Raw genomic sequence first — 17,561 nt, 5'->3', positions numbered from 1 at the left:
ATCTTAAAGGTGCTGTGTTTAGTGCTGTGATTACAAGCGTAGGTGAACAAAAGGCATACGTTGCACAACACATTCTAAAGTTGACGCTTGAGACACTCTAATCTGTTGTGGAACATTTTGTTCCTTGATTTCAATTTGTCGCACCGAACGGTATATGTCATACTGAACATGACTTGTGCCAGTCTCCTGACAGTTAAAAACCGATTCAATGGTTGCTTTTCATGCGGTTTTTTTCTTTTTCTTTTGGACAGTTGAAATCCGAAGTCATTGTTGCTTTCTTTTTATGCGGTTTTTGGCCGTCGAACGATGAAAACAATTTTTCCCATTCGATTTCATATGACTGTGCTCGAGCTTATTTAACTAAACGGTGCGACAATTGTTGAATGCCAGACTTGTCTAATCATGCACGTTGCACAGTACGGTTGGTTTAAAGTAGAACTCACACCAGCAGCAGTACACAGATGGGCGTTGCCGTGCAACAACAGAACACATTTTGACAGCAATCCTCGGTGCTTGCTTCGAATTGCAGGCTTTAGACTGGCAGTAAGCATCTCAGTGTAACGTGCACTGTTTATTTTTGTGCCCCTTTCCCTATAATGGTCCAGCACTGGACTTAGTGCGTCCCAAAAAAACCATAAGCATCAGTTTTCCTGTGGACGGTTGGGTCTTCAACTTTTCCTTGCACAGCGAATTTGGATGTTCCTATTCCATACTCCGCCGTTCTCTCCGGCTCATAATGATGGGTCCATGGTTTGTCCCCAGTAATGATCCTCTCAAAGTTGTCCTCTTTGTTAACATAGTGATCCAAATATTTTTTGCAGATGTCCAGCCGACCGAGGTGGCCGAGTGGTTCTAGGCACTTCAGTCTGGAAACACGCGACCGCTACGGTCGCAGGTTCGAATCCTGCCTCGGACATGGATGTGTGTGATGTCCTTAGGTTAGTTAGGTTTAAGTAGTTCTAAGTTCTAGGGGACTGATGACCTCAGATGTTAAGTCCCACAGTGCTCAGAGCCGTTTTTTGCAGATGTCCAAGTGCGTTTGTTTATGCAACTGAGTTGTTTTGGGACCCATCTTGCACAAACTTTATGAAACTCAAGCCTGTTGTGGATGATTTTGTAGGCAGAACCGTGACTAATTTGCAGACAATGTGCCACTTCGTCAGTAGTTAGTTGTCTGTCTAAGAGAATCATTTCACATCAACACTCGGTGGTTTCTTCATTTGTGGCGGTAAACGGTCGTACAGCTCCTTCATTGTGCATGACACTTGTGCGACCATTTCGGAATTTTCGAATCCATTCGTAGACACTCCATTGTGGTAAAAAAATGAGGACTTTGTTGTCTTGGCAGCCAACAAAGGAAATGCAGCAAGCTTCTGAACACTGAAGACTTCCACCTTAATGTGTTTCATTTATTAGAAGCTGAAGTGTACCTTAAGCTTAGTCATAATCCAACATAGGCCATTGTCAGGAAGACAGGGAAGCTAGGAAAATATCCATCGTAGGCTCACTGTTAGAGCAATCAGCTCACCCACCTACAGATTGGCAAAAAATTTGATAAGGTTATTAGCGCCAAAATTGGGACACTGTAAACATCATATTGTAAACTCACAGACTTTTGCTGAAACACTCAAGAAAATGGTCAATCTGGATGTTGTGTCACTTTTTACAAGTATGCCAGTAAAAGACACAGGGTCTTTTGGCCCAACAGTTTCCACCTGCAATCATCAAGTTGCTCCATCGTGTTCCAAGGACAACGTACTTCTTGTATTGTCACAAATATCATGAAATGACTGATGGCACAACAATGGGATCACCACAGTCCTCTGAAGTCGTGAATTTCTTCATGGAGAACTTTCAGGAACTAGCTCTGAACTCTGCCATGTTGTGTCCATCTTGCTTCCTAAGGTATGTTGATGACACCTTTCTGATAATGCCTCGGGGTCAAAATGCTCTGCAGCAATTCATCAGTCACCAATATTAAATTTACCATGGAGATGGAAAAGATGGAAACCTGCCGTCCTTGGACGTTTTAGTTTAGCAAAAGGCAGGGCAGCTTGGTCATTCTGTGTACAGGAAACCTACAGATATTGATTGGTACTTGAATACAGTCAGTTTTCTCCACTTTGCGCACAGGAAAGCAGTCCTGAACACGTTAGTGCACAGAACAAAAGTTATATCTGACGATGAACCACCTACATTCTGAATTGCAGCACTTTAGAAATGTGTTCAGTGAGAATGTCATAGCAGGAAAGATACTGCAAACGTTTTCATGTGCCACCAAAAGATGCCTTGCGAATCGGCAAAAGAGGTCAAGCTGCCTGCTTTTCTGCCATACTGTGGGCAACAGCAGCACGCCAGAACGCCTGCTGGAAAGACAATGGCACGTCCCAGCCCACCCCCCAAGATACGAGACACGCTGCAGCCTGTCAAAGACGACATAACTCTTCATATGCATACCAAGCGAGGTGGCGCAGTGGTTAGCACACTGGACTCGCATTCGGGAGGACGACGGTTCAATCCTGTCTCCAGCCATCCTGATTTAGGTTTTCCATGATTTCCCTAAATCATTTCAGGCAAATGCCTGGATGGTCCCTTTGAAAGGGCACGGCCGAATTCCTTCCCTAACCCGAGCTTGCACTCCGTCTCTAATGACCTCGTTGTTGACGGGACGTTAAACACTAACCTCCTCCTCCTCCTCCATATGCATGGCGTCCATAGTGGTGTGTGTGGTGTTCCTGGTGAATGCGACAGCATCTATGTAGGTTAGATAATTTGCACAGTAGCAGAGAACTGTATCGAGCAAAAAGTAACCTATTAAACAAAGGGAACTTGACAAATCAGCCATAACTAAGCATTGTCTGGAAAACAGACAGAAAATACAGTTTGAAAACATGAAGTCTTGGCTCATGCATCAAAGTACTGGTATTCAGTAATAAAAGGGGCGGCAAAGATTAGAATAAACAGCAACAGTTTTAATAGAGACCAGGAGCACACATTTACCAGGGTGTGGGGGTGAACTCTGGACATTGAATGGAAGCAATGATGGATGCTTGACACTTGTAATGAGGTAGGAGAGGCAGTTTCAAATGTGGTACCAGCCACTCACACCATTTGACATCACATGGTCCCAATGCAGGCCAGAGCTGCTATGAGCTATCCAACTCACCTTCTGTGCACATGTCATTTCAGTCCTCTATGTCTATTGCCATAGGCTGTAATTTTACCAGTATAAGTGGAAAACTGTGCCAGCCCTGGCAGTCAGTGGTTTTTACTCCTGACAATGATGGTGGAGATAGCCGTTGAAAGCTCGTGAATTTGATTGATAGGGATAGAGGAGGGAATGAATGAAGAAGGGGACAGTAGAGGATGGATAGGGAGAGGGGAGACGAGGAAGACTGGCACACAGAGATAGAGGGAGATACTGGTAGACATGGACAGGGAGAGATAGAGAGGAGGGGATATGTTCTGCAGGTAGTATCAGCATGGCTTGCAGGAGCTACACATGTGGATGGGTACACTGAGCAGAGAGGGGAGGGAAGATGATGGACCAAGAGAAATGGGATGGAGGAGATGGAGAGTATGGAGGAGGAAATAGACAGATAAAGATGGAAGGATGTGATGGACAGAGATGGTGGAGGAAGATGTGGACACGGAAACGGTGGAGAGGAAATGTGTGCATTATATGTGTTGAATGCATGCACAAGTGAATCTGTGGAGTAGAGGCTGTTATAACTATATTTTCATGTGCAGATGAGTAGATAGAATATGATAGTAAGTGAGATTGTCATTAGGTGTCTTGTGCTGCTACTTACCTCATCAGCAGCACTTTGTTTCATGATGTGGTAAATGGGGGTATATGACATTCCATTTCTTCACAGCACTTTTTGAGAGAGTTGGCACATTGCTGTGATATCCATGAAATGCCAAAAACAAGTTCTGGAGCCCAAAGGTTTGAATGGTCTGTGTGGAGATGCAGCTGACAGAAGCATGATAGGATGCAAATCACAGCACTCGGTGGCTAGCCAGTCAGGTAGTTATGGAGACAGCAGATTTAGCCGCAGAAATAGCATGTATTACAAAAAATATGTGCACATATATGGGCAGCAATATCTTTTTGAGATGGAATAGACAGATTCAGATACCACATTTACTGTTTTGAAGCTCTGTTAAAGATGATTCTTAGGATATAAATACCCCATCTGCTATTCGTGTATTTTGGACTTTACAGGCAAGCAGTCTGCTACACATTAAGCACCTCTTAACACAATTCACTTAAAGCAAGAACTTGATTAACACAAACTAAATTTCTGTTCTGGCAACACTGTACGTGACCTTGTAGTCCTGAAGTTTTATCATTTATAATGAACTACGGACAATCTTTGCTGCATTGCATCAGATTTTTCCATTTTATCCAATCTTCCAAACTTTGTTTCTCTGCTACAGTTGCATGAGCAAAATTGTTCAACAATCATGATGCAAACAGTGCGCCAAGTAGCTTTTTTGTTTCTTAAAAGTAAGCTGGTACAAGGTATGTTAAGTAACCAGCATTAAGACAGTAGTCATGGCCAAGAGGAAGCAGCCAAGCATAGATCTGTAGTTCAAACTATAAACCCTATAGGAAGTCATCATGTATTGAAGAAAAGGACAACTGCTAAGAAATACAACTTTCCAAATCTACATTATCCACAATACTTATTACAGATTGCATGGCTAAGTAAGAAGATACTGAAACTTTACATCTAGAATGAACAACAAAATGCATATTTCCAATTTACCTTTATGTGAACCTATAATTAAGTCTAAAGCAAACAAGATTTAAAAAGAATTTAGACATTCAAGATTTCAGTTATATTGTCAGTTGGCAGTTCTGGCTCCAAAAGACATTCAGTTTCATTATTAGTTACTTGTGGTGAAGCAAAGTTAATGAAACAGGAGTAAGAAACTGGTTCCATGAATTTGACCAACCGAGAGAAAAGTGTGCCTTGTGAAATGTCTATGATATGGACGAAACTGGATCTTTTTTACAATCTTTTCCCAAATCATATCCTTGAAATAAAAGGTGACAAGTGTCATGGCAGAGCACATAATAAACATTGTTTAACTGTTTTATCAGTATGCCATACAAATGGCAATGATAAACATCATCTGTGGGTAGTTGGTAAATGTGAGAAACCACATTGTATTAAGAAAATAAACATTGATTCTTTACTTTGCACCTACTCCCATCATAAGACAGCTTCGAATGATCACTTATCATTCCGTCTTTATTTTAATAATTGGATGGTGACTCAGAATAGCCTTGTTGTTCTAACAATAGACAAGTGTAAGTCCCACAATATACATGATCTTAACTTGGCCAATCTAAAGGCTTATCACAAGAGGTTCATGAGAGCTGCAATTCACATTGCAGCACTACAGTGCATCTACCTGCCAAGTAGTGTTACCACATTGGACACCTCAGAATGTTTTGCTGGTGACCAAGCTACCAGGCATTGTTAACAATTAACCCATCACAACAGTCATTCCACCAAGCATGTCTCCACTCCTTTTTAAGGAGATAGTTTCTTTGGTAGTCTCAGTAATGTCTTTTTGAGGTTGTTACCAACATTTAGGTATTCTTTTACCCAATGCGTTTTGTAATAATTTTCACTAGGCAACTTCTGTATATCATATTTCTGGGTTGGTATTGATTTTCTTCTAAATATTGGTCTAACCTCGAATTTAATGATTGAGAGGTAGTACTCTGAATGTGAACCGGAACTCTTGGCAATTTTTACCTCCATTCCAGAATATCTACTTATAGCAACATGATTGAGTTGTTTTTCATCATAAATCAGATTTACTGATATGTAAGTAGTTTGTTCTGTACGAAGTTTTTTTTTTTGAAGAATGTAAATTTTAGTATTATGCTATGCTGCTTGCGTATGTTAAAGAGACTTTTTCCGTTTGCATTGGTTCTTTTATGGGCAGGGAATTTTTCTACTATTAATCTGTGCTGAACTTCTTTGCCAATTTCTATATTAATATCTCCAAGTAATAATTTTGTGTTCTTCGATGAAAGTTATCTGGCATGTTTGAAACATTTTGCCAACAATTTCTAGTTTGTTCTATTTGTGTTCTGTTTTTCCTCTTCTGTTGGTGCTGCTGTTGTGGCCTTTAGACCAAAGACTGGTTTGATGCAACTCTCTATGCTACTTTATCCATACAAACCTCCTCATCTCTGAGTAACTACTGCAACGTAATTCCTTCTGAATCTGCTTACTGTATTCATCTCTTGGCCTCCCTCTACAATTTTTACCCCCCATGCTTCTCTCCAGTACTAACTGGTGATCCCTTGGTCTCAGAATATGTACCACCAACCGATCCCTTCTTCTAGTCAGGTTGTGCCACAAATTTCTTTTCTCCCCAATTCTATTCAGAACCTCCCCATTAGTTATGTGATAAACCCATCTAAGCCTCAGCATTCTTCTGCAGCACCACATTTCAAAAGCTTGTATTCTTTTCTTGTCTAAATTGTTTATCATCCACATTTCACCTCTATATACAGCTAAATTTCATACAAACACTTTCAGAAAAGACTTCCTAACACGTAAATCTATACTCGATGTTAACGAATTTCTCTTCTTCAGAAATGCTTTTCTTACTGCTGCCAGTCTACAGTATCTCCTCTCTATTTCAATCATCAGCTATTTTACTGCTCAAATAGCAACACTCGTGTACTACTTTAAATGTCTCATTCCTAATCTAATTCCCTCAGCATCACCTGATTTAATTTGAATATAGTCAATTATCCTCATTTTGCTTTCACTGTGTTCATCTTAAACACTCTTGGCCATTCCATTCAACTGCTCTTCCAAGTCTTTTCTTATCTCTGACAGAATTACCATCACACTGGCAAACCTCTATTTTTATTTCTTCTCCCTGGACTTTATGCTACTTCAAGTTCTCTTTTTGTTTCCTTTACTGCTTGCACAATGTACAGATTGAATAACATTACATATGGGCTACAATGCTGTCTCACTTGCCTTCTTGACCACAGCTTCACATACATGCTCCCGCTCCCCCCCCCCCCCCCTCCCCCCCAACTCCTATAACTGATGTCAGGTTTCGGTACAAGTGGCAAATAGCATTTCGCATCCTGTGTTTTGCCCCTGCCACCTTTATAATTTGAAACTGAGTATTCCAGTCAACACTATCAAAAGCTTTTTTGTAAGTCTACAAATGCTATAAATATAGGTTTGCCTTTCCTTAACCTGTTTTCTATGAGAAGTTGGAGGGTCAGTAATGCCTCATGTTTCCCTACATTTCTCTGGAATCCAAACTGATCTCGCCTGAGGTCTGCTTCTACCAGCTTTTCCATTCTTCTGTAAAGAATTGTGTTAGTATTTTGCAACCGTGACCTATTAAACTGATAGTTCAGTAAGTTTCACACCTGTCACCATCTGCTTTCTTTGGAATTGGAATTATTATATTCTTATTGAACTTCATGTTTTGTCATGGCTGGCACTCCCAAGGCTATCAGTAGTTCTAATGGAATGTCATCTACTCCTGGACCCTTGCTTCGACTTAGGTCTTTCAGTGCTCTGTCAAATTCTTCACGCAGTATCTCCCATCTCATCTTCCTCTATGTCCTCTTCCATTTCTATAATATTGTCCTCAAGTACATCTCCCTTGTACAGATCCTCTATACATTCCTTCCACCTTTCCCTTCTTTGCATACGCTGGTTTTCCATCAAGCTCTTCACATTGATGCAGGTGGTTCTCTTTTCTCCAAAGGTCTCTTTAATTTTACTGTAGGTGGCATGTTTCTTTCCCTAGTTATATTAAGCTTCAAAATCCTTACATTTGTCATCTAACCAATCCTCCTTAGGCTTTTTGCCACTGCCTGTCAGTCTCATTTTTTAGACATTTGTATTCCCTTTCGCCAGCTTCATTAACTGCATTTTTACATTTTCTCCTTTCATCAATGAAATTAAACATCTCGTGTTACCCAAGGATTTCTACTAGCGCCCATTTTCTTACCTACTTGATCCTCTGCCGCCTTTACTATTTCATCTCTCAAAGCTGCGCATTCTTCTTCTACTGTATTCCTTTTTCCTGTTCTTGTCAATCGTTCCCTAATGCTTCCTCTGAAACACTCTACAACCTCTGGTTGTTTCAGTTTATCCATGCCCTATTTCCTTAAATTCCTTCCGTTTTGCAGTTTCAATCTACACTTCATAAATAATACATTGTGGTTCGAATCCACATCTGCCCCTGGAAATGTCACACAGTTTAAAATCTGCTTCCAAAATCTCTTTCTTACCATTATATAGTCAATCTTAAACCTACCTGTGCCTCCAGTCCATGTATGTATCTTCCTTTCATAATTCTTAAACCAAGTGATAGGTATGATTAAATTATGCTCTGTGCAAAATTCTACCAGGCAGCTTCCTCTTTCATTCTTCCCCCCTCCCCTCCTTCGTCCATATTCACCTAATATTTTTCCTCCTCCTCCTTTTCCTACTATCAAATTCCAGCCCCACATTACAATTAAATTTTCATCTCCCTTAACTATATGCATAATTTTTTTATCTCATCATACATTGCTTCAATCTCATCGTCACCTGTGGAACTAGTTTGTGTACCAACTTTTATTACTGCGGTGGATGTGGACTTCGCATATATCTTGCTACAATAATGCATCCACTATACTGTTCATAGCAGCTTACCCGCATTCCTATTTTTTTTTTAATCATTATTGAACCTACTCCTACATTACCCCTAATTGACTATGTTTATAATGCTGTATTCACCTAACCAGAAGTCCTGTACCTCCTGCCACCTGACTTTGCTAACTCCCACTATCTACTGTAACTTCAACCTATCCATTTCCTATCCCACTTGCCCGATTAAGTGATCCGACATTCCACACTCCGATTCGTAGAATGCATTTTGTTTTCTCCTTATAACGACATCCTCCTGAGTAGTTCCTGTTGGGGATCCAGATAGGGAACTACTTTACCCATGACGTTGCCATCATCATATAATGATACAGTAGAGCTGCATGTCCTTGGGGGAAAATTACGCCTTTAGTTTTCACTTGCTTTCAGTCGTTTGCAGTATCAGTACAGCAAGGCCGTTTTGGTTGGTGTTACAAGATCAGACCAGTGAATCATCCAGACTGTTGCCCCTGCAACTACTGAGAAGGCTGCTGCCCTCTTCAGGAACCCATGTTTGTCTGGCCTCTAACAGATACCCCTCCCCCTTGTGGCTGCACATACACTACACCTATATGTATTGCTATGGCACGCAAGCCTCCCCACCAACAGCGAAGTCCATAGTTCATTGGGGGGGGGGGGGGCACTTGTGTATTTAAAATAGTGTAAACTTACTTTGTTGATTTAAATGCCAGTGCGGAAAGTCTTTCATTAACTGATTTGAATTCTACTATTCAAACGTTTTTGTGACAATGAAAGCTGTTCCAAATTAGTGTACGTTTTTCATAACTCTTTGCCCTGGTTTTTCCAATAAATATCCTGAATCGAAAGAATGTTCATCAGTACATCTTGTTTCTTGCCATGCTGTTGTTATTTTTTCCTTTAGAAAGTATATTAAAGTTTTATGTTTTCCTGTTTTTAAGAGTGAATTTACATTAAAAGTGGCTAGGTAATTTCTGTTTCAGTATTTGATTCTGTGTGTTTGTTGTTTAAATTAGGTTTCAGAATTTCACAATGCTCCAACTCATTCTTTGCACGATGTTGTAGTCCCCCCAGAATCTGAAAGCATACTTTTCAATTCCTTCGAAATGGGAGATTGGGTTTTCCCTGGTGTAAAATCCACAACGTGCACCTCCATTGTTGACTGTTTCTTGAGTAAGGGAGGAAAAAGAGTACGGGCTGATAGCTCTGGGGAATATGTTACCAATCGCACCACTCCTGAACAGATGCTGACCAGTTCGCCACTTGTTTCATGTCAGACGCATCACGTATTTTTCCTTGTCTTGCTTCTTCCGCTAGTTTCAAGATCCATCCTTTCCACCTTCACTATGCTGACGAAGTCTTCACCATAACCCTACCATGGAGCCCTCACTTAATTTTAACTGATGATGGAGAACTCTACTGTGAGCTAAGTAAAGTTGACCACTTACCTCAGTGACAGATGTAAATAGTGTGGCCAGCCACTGTGGGGTTACTAGGTGTAAAAGGTGGAATACTTAACTGTTCTTCTGGCAACTTATGGATATGCACATCACACACCCATCAGCTGCTATGGTATAAATTTTGACACAGAAGTAACATGGATTTGTCATTGTGCATTACAGAATCATCTTCAAATGTGGTACAATATTTATAGCAAGGAATGTGAAATTAAATTACGGCTTCTGTAATACAACACAATGAGCAGAGAAAGAATGACATTCAAAACATTTGTGACAGTGTCTTACATTGCATAATGCATTTAAATTTAAGTAAAATTACTGTAATAACCAGTTAATCATCCTCTTACACAGAAAACACAAGAACACTTCATTATTTGAAAAAAATGTCATTATCACCTTGAGCTCACAGTAAAATACTTTATTTAGCTAGTTTCAGTCACATGAAAGTATTCACAGAATCATGTCAGGTGAAATTAAATTCTTATCATCAGGTGATAGAACCATGAATTATACACTGTTATCGTATCATAATATAAATAATGTCATCAACCTATAAAAACTGCTCAGCAGTGTACTCTTTCATGTTACAACTGTTATCAGCATGAATTCTGTTAACAGATTCGTACCACTCAGAAGTGAATGAACAGCTGATCGATGTTTACTTTTTAGCGTTCAACATTGATGAGCTGTTGTTACCTCTGCGTGGTATGAACCTGTTCACAGGGTTAACACCAATTACGGTTTTAACGTGAATGAATACCGTACCCACAAAGAAGTTTTTATAGACTGACAATGTAATTCATATGATAATGCAATGACAGTGTGTAATTCATGCTTCTATCACATGACGATAACCATTTTATAGTTGCCTAACATGATGCAATGAATACTTTGATGAACCTGATGATGGTTAGACAACTGAAACTGGTTGTGTAAATGAAGTATTTTACCAGTAGCTCAAGGCAGGTGTACATTTTCAAATACATAAAAGCTGTGAGATACCACTTCCTGAACAAATGAGTCACTGTTAGGCAATTACAGCGTAACGACTTCGAGGAAGCCGAGAGTGGCAGAAATCTGAAACAGGACAGTCAACACGTAGTGTTCCTTACCATGCCAACTGTATTTGGGAGCCAGCAGACAATTCATTGCACACTTACCATAGCTAGTCTAATGGGGGCTCGTAACATAGTAATTTATGTAGATTACCAATTAATAAGATGAATATATATGCGGCCCAAGGTCCAGTCAATGTTGGCTCTTGAGCAAAAAAGTGACGTCCATTGTTGTAAGCCTTTTTAATCTTCAGAGATAAGTGAATAGTTGATACTATAGTGTTTGTCATTTAACAGTGAGTATCAACAATCACCATTTTTTATGAGAAAGCAGTCTTGAATCAATAAAGTGCAGACTGACCACGTTACTGCAGCTAAAGCTATTTAGGACAAAATAAATTTAATAAATAAAACTTTTGTCGGTTACAGCATATCAGTTGCACCAAAGAATTTAATTTCAGGCATCTTAAATTTTAATACTTCAGATTCAGGGACAAAATACTCTGCTGTATGTGTGTTCTACTACAAGAGAAAGGGTGGTTAAAGGTTTTCGTTGCAGACAACACACTTTCCTGATTCCCAGTATAAGAAAAGTGTGTTGGTGAGGCTCACATATCCCAAAATTTCAAATGACTTACTGTCTCTCATAACCTCACTTTCATTGTTTAGTACTGGCTAGTGTCATGTCGACACTCCATATACTGCATGATGAAACAAATCTATTGTGACAATGACATCAATCAAACTATGTGCCAGTTGTAATGTTAGAAGTCCCCTGCTGCATTTATAATTACAAGACAATATCAACAAACTAATTCATGAAATTGGTACACCGCACTTCCAAATTACTGGTTAAGTAAACAAGAGTATTTTCATCTTTTTTATTAAAATTATATTTACACACAAAAACTGTGTTACAATAATCAGAAAAATTACTAACAAGTGTTCATACATTCATTCATTCATTCATTCTCTCTCTCTCTCTCTCTCTCTGCATATAGGACTATACTACTTCATGAAAAAAATATACATAAAATACCATAGTAGGCCTATCAAGCACGATCTGCAACAAACTCTCAATACTCATAATTACAATACAATCAGTCCTGCTAAAGCACACAATGAAGTAAAATTATGTCATTTTAAGTAACAGTTTTTACTTCCTGTACACGTATGTAAAGCTGTATTGAATAACTGGCACAGAGGAGGGGTGGGGGGACAGTCTGCTCACTAGGGTCTTGTTATTTTTGTACATAAACAGTAAGCACAGACTATGTACTACCCCACCACACTATTATTGCACTTTGCCTCCTGAGGCCATTATCGGAAAAATGTGGTGACAATACTTTAAACAAGTACAGTCGTGACAAACGGAAAAACAATGCAACGTGAATGCTTTCTGGACAGTTGTGCATATAATATGAAGTGGTTCAGCATGTCCTCGTGAAATAATATGATAAAAGATCACAGAAAGTTGACCAGTGCACAATTACTCCCAGGTGCAAAAATATTGTGGTCAACTAACAATCCAATTACAAATATTAAATGAATCTGATACAAATTACTCATCCCATGATTTTCCACACAGTTTCACAAAAAAGAATGAAAATTTCACACTTAAGCTATGTATTCTTATACATAAATTTATAATTATCCTACTGCATGTTACCCATATGATCACTCATTGAGGTGAAGAGAGATTTCCCAGATGAAGTATTTGCATCCATATATGTATGCTAATGTGTTTTCAAAAGATATCATTCAACTAAAAGTTGAGAAAGGTTCTAATTTTGCAAATGATACAACTTTTATATCTACTGGACTAGACAAAGTATTTGAGATATGTTGCATAAGAAAGGATTTTTCTTGCTAACATGATTTTATCACTATTTAGCAATGTTGCTCTCAAGCTTATAAATGGAAAGAGGAAGTCTTGAAGCTGAGTTGTTAAACAAATGTGTTGATGGATTCTTACCTGGGACTCTGCAAATAGGCTTAAGTTTTTATGAGAAGAGGAAGACTGGCTTTGAGTACTGCATGGACAGCAAGACCAGAAGAAATAAACATCAGCTCCTGTGCCTGTGAATGATATACAACATGATAGTTTAGACCACTGGATAGTGTAGGGGCCTAAAGCGAAGAGACAGACTTTGCTCTCAGGGATAGTCAACTGTACAATGTGTAACTGTTCCGTACTTTGTAGCAAAAAGGAATTGTTTCACCACATTTCATGTACGATAATGCAAAATACAACAATTTTTTCAGCCACAGGAGCAACAATGCAGTCCTTTTAATGCAGTCCCCGCACGCCTTCTGTGGGCAATGATTCTTATAGGTAACATACTGTGTTTTGAAACATCACGAGGAAAATTGTCCACATAACCATAGACACCTAATTTAAGTAACTTAACACTTTTTCTTTCCAGTATTTCTGAGGGTGCAAAATAAATGGTTAAAATCATCAGTTAATAAAACAGATATGGAGAGAGGTTGCATAGGAATGGATTTTTCTTGTTAACTCAATTTTAGAAGCAGCTGAAAGAAGAACAGGTTCAGAATCAGCCATTACAAAAGAACTAACGTGTGTAATAAATCATGAAAAGGAACTTGCTAACATGGTCAATGAAGTCTGGAAGAAAGCAACTTATGAAGGACCAAGGAGACAGTTTGAGTAACATACCACAATCACTTGGGCACATTATTGTTGTGGTTTTATTTATTTATTATTTTACACTTCACTACCAATTAGTTTCAGCCAATCACCATCATTAGAGTTGTTAAAATTGAACAAAATGTACTGTTACAATGCATGATTACATGCGAATAAAACATGTACTTTTCTATAGGTACCTGCACGTTGTAAGTAAAGCCTGGGCTGTGAGACCATGACTGGACTATCACCTGAATGCAGGTAGTGTGCAGCCCTTCCATCTGCTGAGTCACTAGGAGTGTGAGGGGTGGTAGGTCCCTTGCCCCCACACAACTTTTATCCCTGGGAAAGATCCCCGATACTCATTCTGATAGTAGACCTGGGGCCACCCTGTAGGGAATCTAATGAGGAAAATTCCCCACCCTTCCCCTTCCTCCAGCCTGGACTCTACTTCTCTACTCGCTAAACTGCCACAGCTACATTTGCAGCTTAGGCATGATACAATTACAAGGCCCTTTGAATTTCAGGGTTTACATTAGGTGGCTTGAAATATTGTAGTTAATATTTCATACTGTATTGTAATAAGTTTTGTTTCATTTCAACAGATCTGACAATGCTAACAGCTGAAACTGTGAGGTGTAAAAAATTAACACAGTTACAATCTACACTGAACACTGCAATCAAAATTTCCAATCCAAACCAATAATACTTCTTAACAACGAAACTCCCATTATATAATGAACAGACTTACTTATAACTTTCATGTAAACAGTGGAACCACACACTTTTGTTGGGGCTGGCAAAAAATGGTCACATATATTTCTCATCAGAATAATACCAAAAAATTTCTGTAAGTCTGGAAATAAAGCTAGGCATGATACACTTAGCATGAACATTATAAACAAAATAAAAAATTCAGTTAACCTCTCTCATTTTCACACAAAATTTCACACAAACATTGTATGTTACACACAAACCGTACATTATAAAGAAATTATCCTGTAGCTTACAAGTTGCTCACCACCAGTGACACAAAAAAATCAAGTTCTTTTTCCTTTCTACAATATGAGGAAATACAAATATTATTTGCCACACGAGAACAGAGGAACTTATTTATGTCGTTTGAATCACTGTCAAATAAAAAGTGTTTACAATTTTTGTACACTAACAAAATCTTGTGCATTAAAATACATACTTCCAGCTAATACTGTTAAATTTTATAATGCGACGTAAAACGTGCAGTTTACAAATTTTCAGTCAAAATTATTCCTCCTAATTTCTTCTTCAAGAAAGAAAAATTTTCAATCTATTTCAAATCAGTTTTTGTTGAAATAGCTGTAGAGTACCGACAATAGTGTCAGTGGTCCCTAGTATTTGGAAATTTGCTGATAATTCAAACGTAATATCCACCTAGTCCCAACAAAATACATTCCAATATTCTTACTTGATTTCTTCCTCTACTTGTCACAGTCTCTTCAGAACAGTGCAAGTAAGTATATACAACATAGCACATGATCACCGCAGTAACATCACATTCAAAACAAACAACTCAAAAGCTTTAGGTAAGACAAATTACAAACAAAAATATCCAAATATACACTATCCTGGAAGTGCAAGCAAACAACTGAGCCTGAGCCAGCTTTTTTTTACATAAAATACACAAACTCACAGAATATCAAACATGTACAAAATTTATTTCACATGCTTTTCTCTCAGTCTTATATCACTATAGAAGAGAGGGCACAGATCTCACTATTGATACATTTCTAGTTTCAAAGAACTGGCACCATATGTTACTGTATCCGACATGAAGGTAGCAATTTTCGAATACAAAATGGCCTGAAATTGCAGTATATTTATGTCTGCAATTTAGTCAAATGAAATATTTCTCCACATACAGCTATAGAGCAACAGAACAATTACACAAGCTAGCAAGAGGAACTTTTAAACACTTTCGGAGGATAAATGGAATGAAAATAAATGCACTCTCCTAAAACTTGATTTCACACGTATGTTCAGCACCAGTTCCTGAAGTGTGTTTCCTAGTCTCGTCGATGTAGCATTTTTTTACAACAAAAGATCAGAAATGAAACATGTGGACTTGGTCCAAACTATACAAATACTATGATTAACTTCTAAAAATCACAGTTGTCACGTAAAGTTGATCTTCAATGGCAGAAGATGTAGGCACACAACTTGTTTTGCTTGATTACCAGCTGTGCTGGGTACCGTCCAGTTGTAGAATGGTGTATCGTACCATCTACAACCACTATTTGAAAATGGACTGAAGTCAGGCAGGATTCCTGCAATTGCCTTCACCCAATAACTGTAACACATCACCACTGTTACAGTGGACACAACACCCATGAAAATGGTAGTACATCCAACGGGTGATCAAAACCTGGAAAAAAAGAATAATATATTGAACTAAGGAAAAGTTTTCAAAGTGGTAGTATTTGTTCATATTTACTACAGCCTTTTCAATCAAGAATGTAGGGAATACAGGGAATAAGGTCTGCCCCATACGTGGGCTCGTGGTGGTAGAATCCCTCCCCCTTTCATTCAGAACAATTACTGATTGAAAACTATCCTGCTGGGTAGTAATCACATGGATATTACAAGTGCAATTCATTCTGAACGTCCAAAGCTAACACTGAAAAGACAGACAACTTTAACACTTCATGGATGGAACCTGAATAGAACTCCAGCAGCAACAGTCAGACGAACTGCACCTGAGTCTTGCTCATGCTGTGCGTAAAAATTTGTAGCTGATATTGCACCTCCTGATCTCTGATGGCAGCCACGTAGACTGCACGAGGAAGAGTCTCAGTACTGTCTTACTATGTACTTTTCATATTCTAAATTGCTGCACTCCACATCCACATAAGTGCTTTGTAAGTTCCTACCCTGTGTTGAGCCCTCTACTGCTTTAATCTTTGTTGGCCCACTGCTTGTCTCTATACAGTTTTGACACCAGGAATTTTGGTGCTACTAATATCTTCCATGCCCTGGAAGTAGTAGTCTGTGTGTTCAGTTTAGTTGATGATCCTGATACCAATCCATATTTCTGTCTGGCTGAAAGCTCAGATAAGTAATAACTTAAAGAAAATAATATAGTGATGCTTTTGAAATAATGTTTGGTCTAAATGAACATTCAAACAATTGAGATAGTAAAAATTATCATAAAAAGTGCAGCCAACTGGCGTCTGATGCAGCTCGTTGTGTGCCTTAATGTTTCATTATATACCAAAGTATAGCAAATTGTGATTGAGTGTGTGTGTGTGTGTGTGTGTGTAAGTTTTCATCTAGATTAAAAACATGAGTCAGTAAAACATTTCATAATTTCTCTACAATTTTAATATGTCATAGTAAGGCTTTTATGAAATGATAAACCGAGCATCATAATTTCAAATGAAACACTATAAACGTTTATTGAATTTACAGTTATAAAGCTATGATTTTCGAAAAATGTGTTAAAAGCAGCAGTCTAGCTGCCTCACCCAGGGTGACTGGAGATAGTCTCAAATGTGTTTAAAAAAAAAAAAACTCTAACTGTCCTACAGTTGGTCCCATATTAGAGCACGGTTTGCGAAGGCCAGCAAAATCTGAACCACATAGACTATCTGCCTAAACATAACATTTGGCATCTGTTGTTTCTGCCCTAAGAACTCAGTATTAATTCAAAAGGAAAGAAATGGTATGTACCGAAATTGTT

At 38.6% G+C, this 17,561-nt stretch overlaps 1 protein-coding gene across 2 annotated transcripts in view; it reads right to left on the bottom strand.

The window, feature by feature from the left end:
* Positions 1-13,885: 13,885 nt before the first annotated feature.
* The window catches only part of LOC124615488 (cohesin subunit SA-1), a 149,435-nt gene continuing 145,759 nt past the window's right edge, over positions 13,886-17,561 (bottom strand). For both annotated transcript variants that reach the window (XM_047143830.1, XM_047144613.1), the window contains one exon: positions 13,886-16,247. In XM_047143830.1, the coding sequence (XP_046999786.1) occupies positions 16,241-16,247 (7 nt within the window). In that variant the 3' untranslated portion in view covers positions 13,886-16,240. The remainder of the gene's footprint in view (positions 16,248-17,561) is intronic.

Source organism: Schistocerca americana, chromosome 1, assembly GCF_021461395.2.
Source record: "Schistocerca americana isolate TAMUIC-IGC-003095 chromosome 1, iqSchAmer2.1, whole genome shotgun sequence".
Taxonomy (NCBI): domain Eukaryota; kingdom Metazoa; phylum Arthropoda; class Insecta; order Orthoptera; family Acrididae; genus Schistocerca; species Schistocerca americana.
Note: the sequence above shows the minus strand (reverse complement) of the source record. Positions and strands in the feature narration are given on the sequence as shown.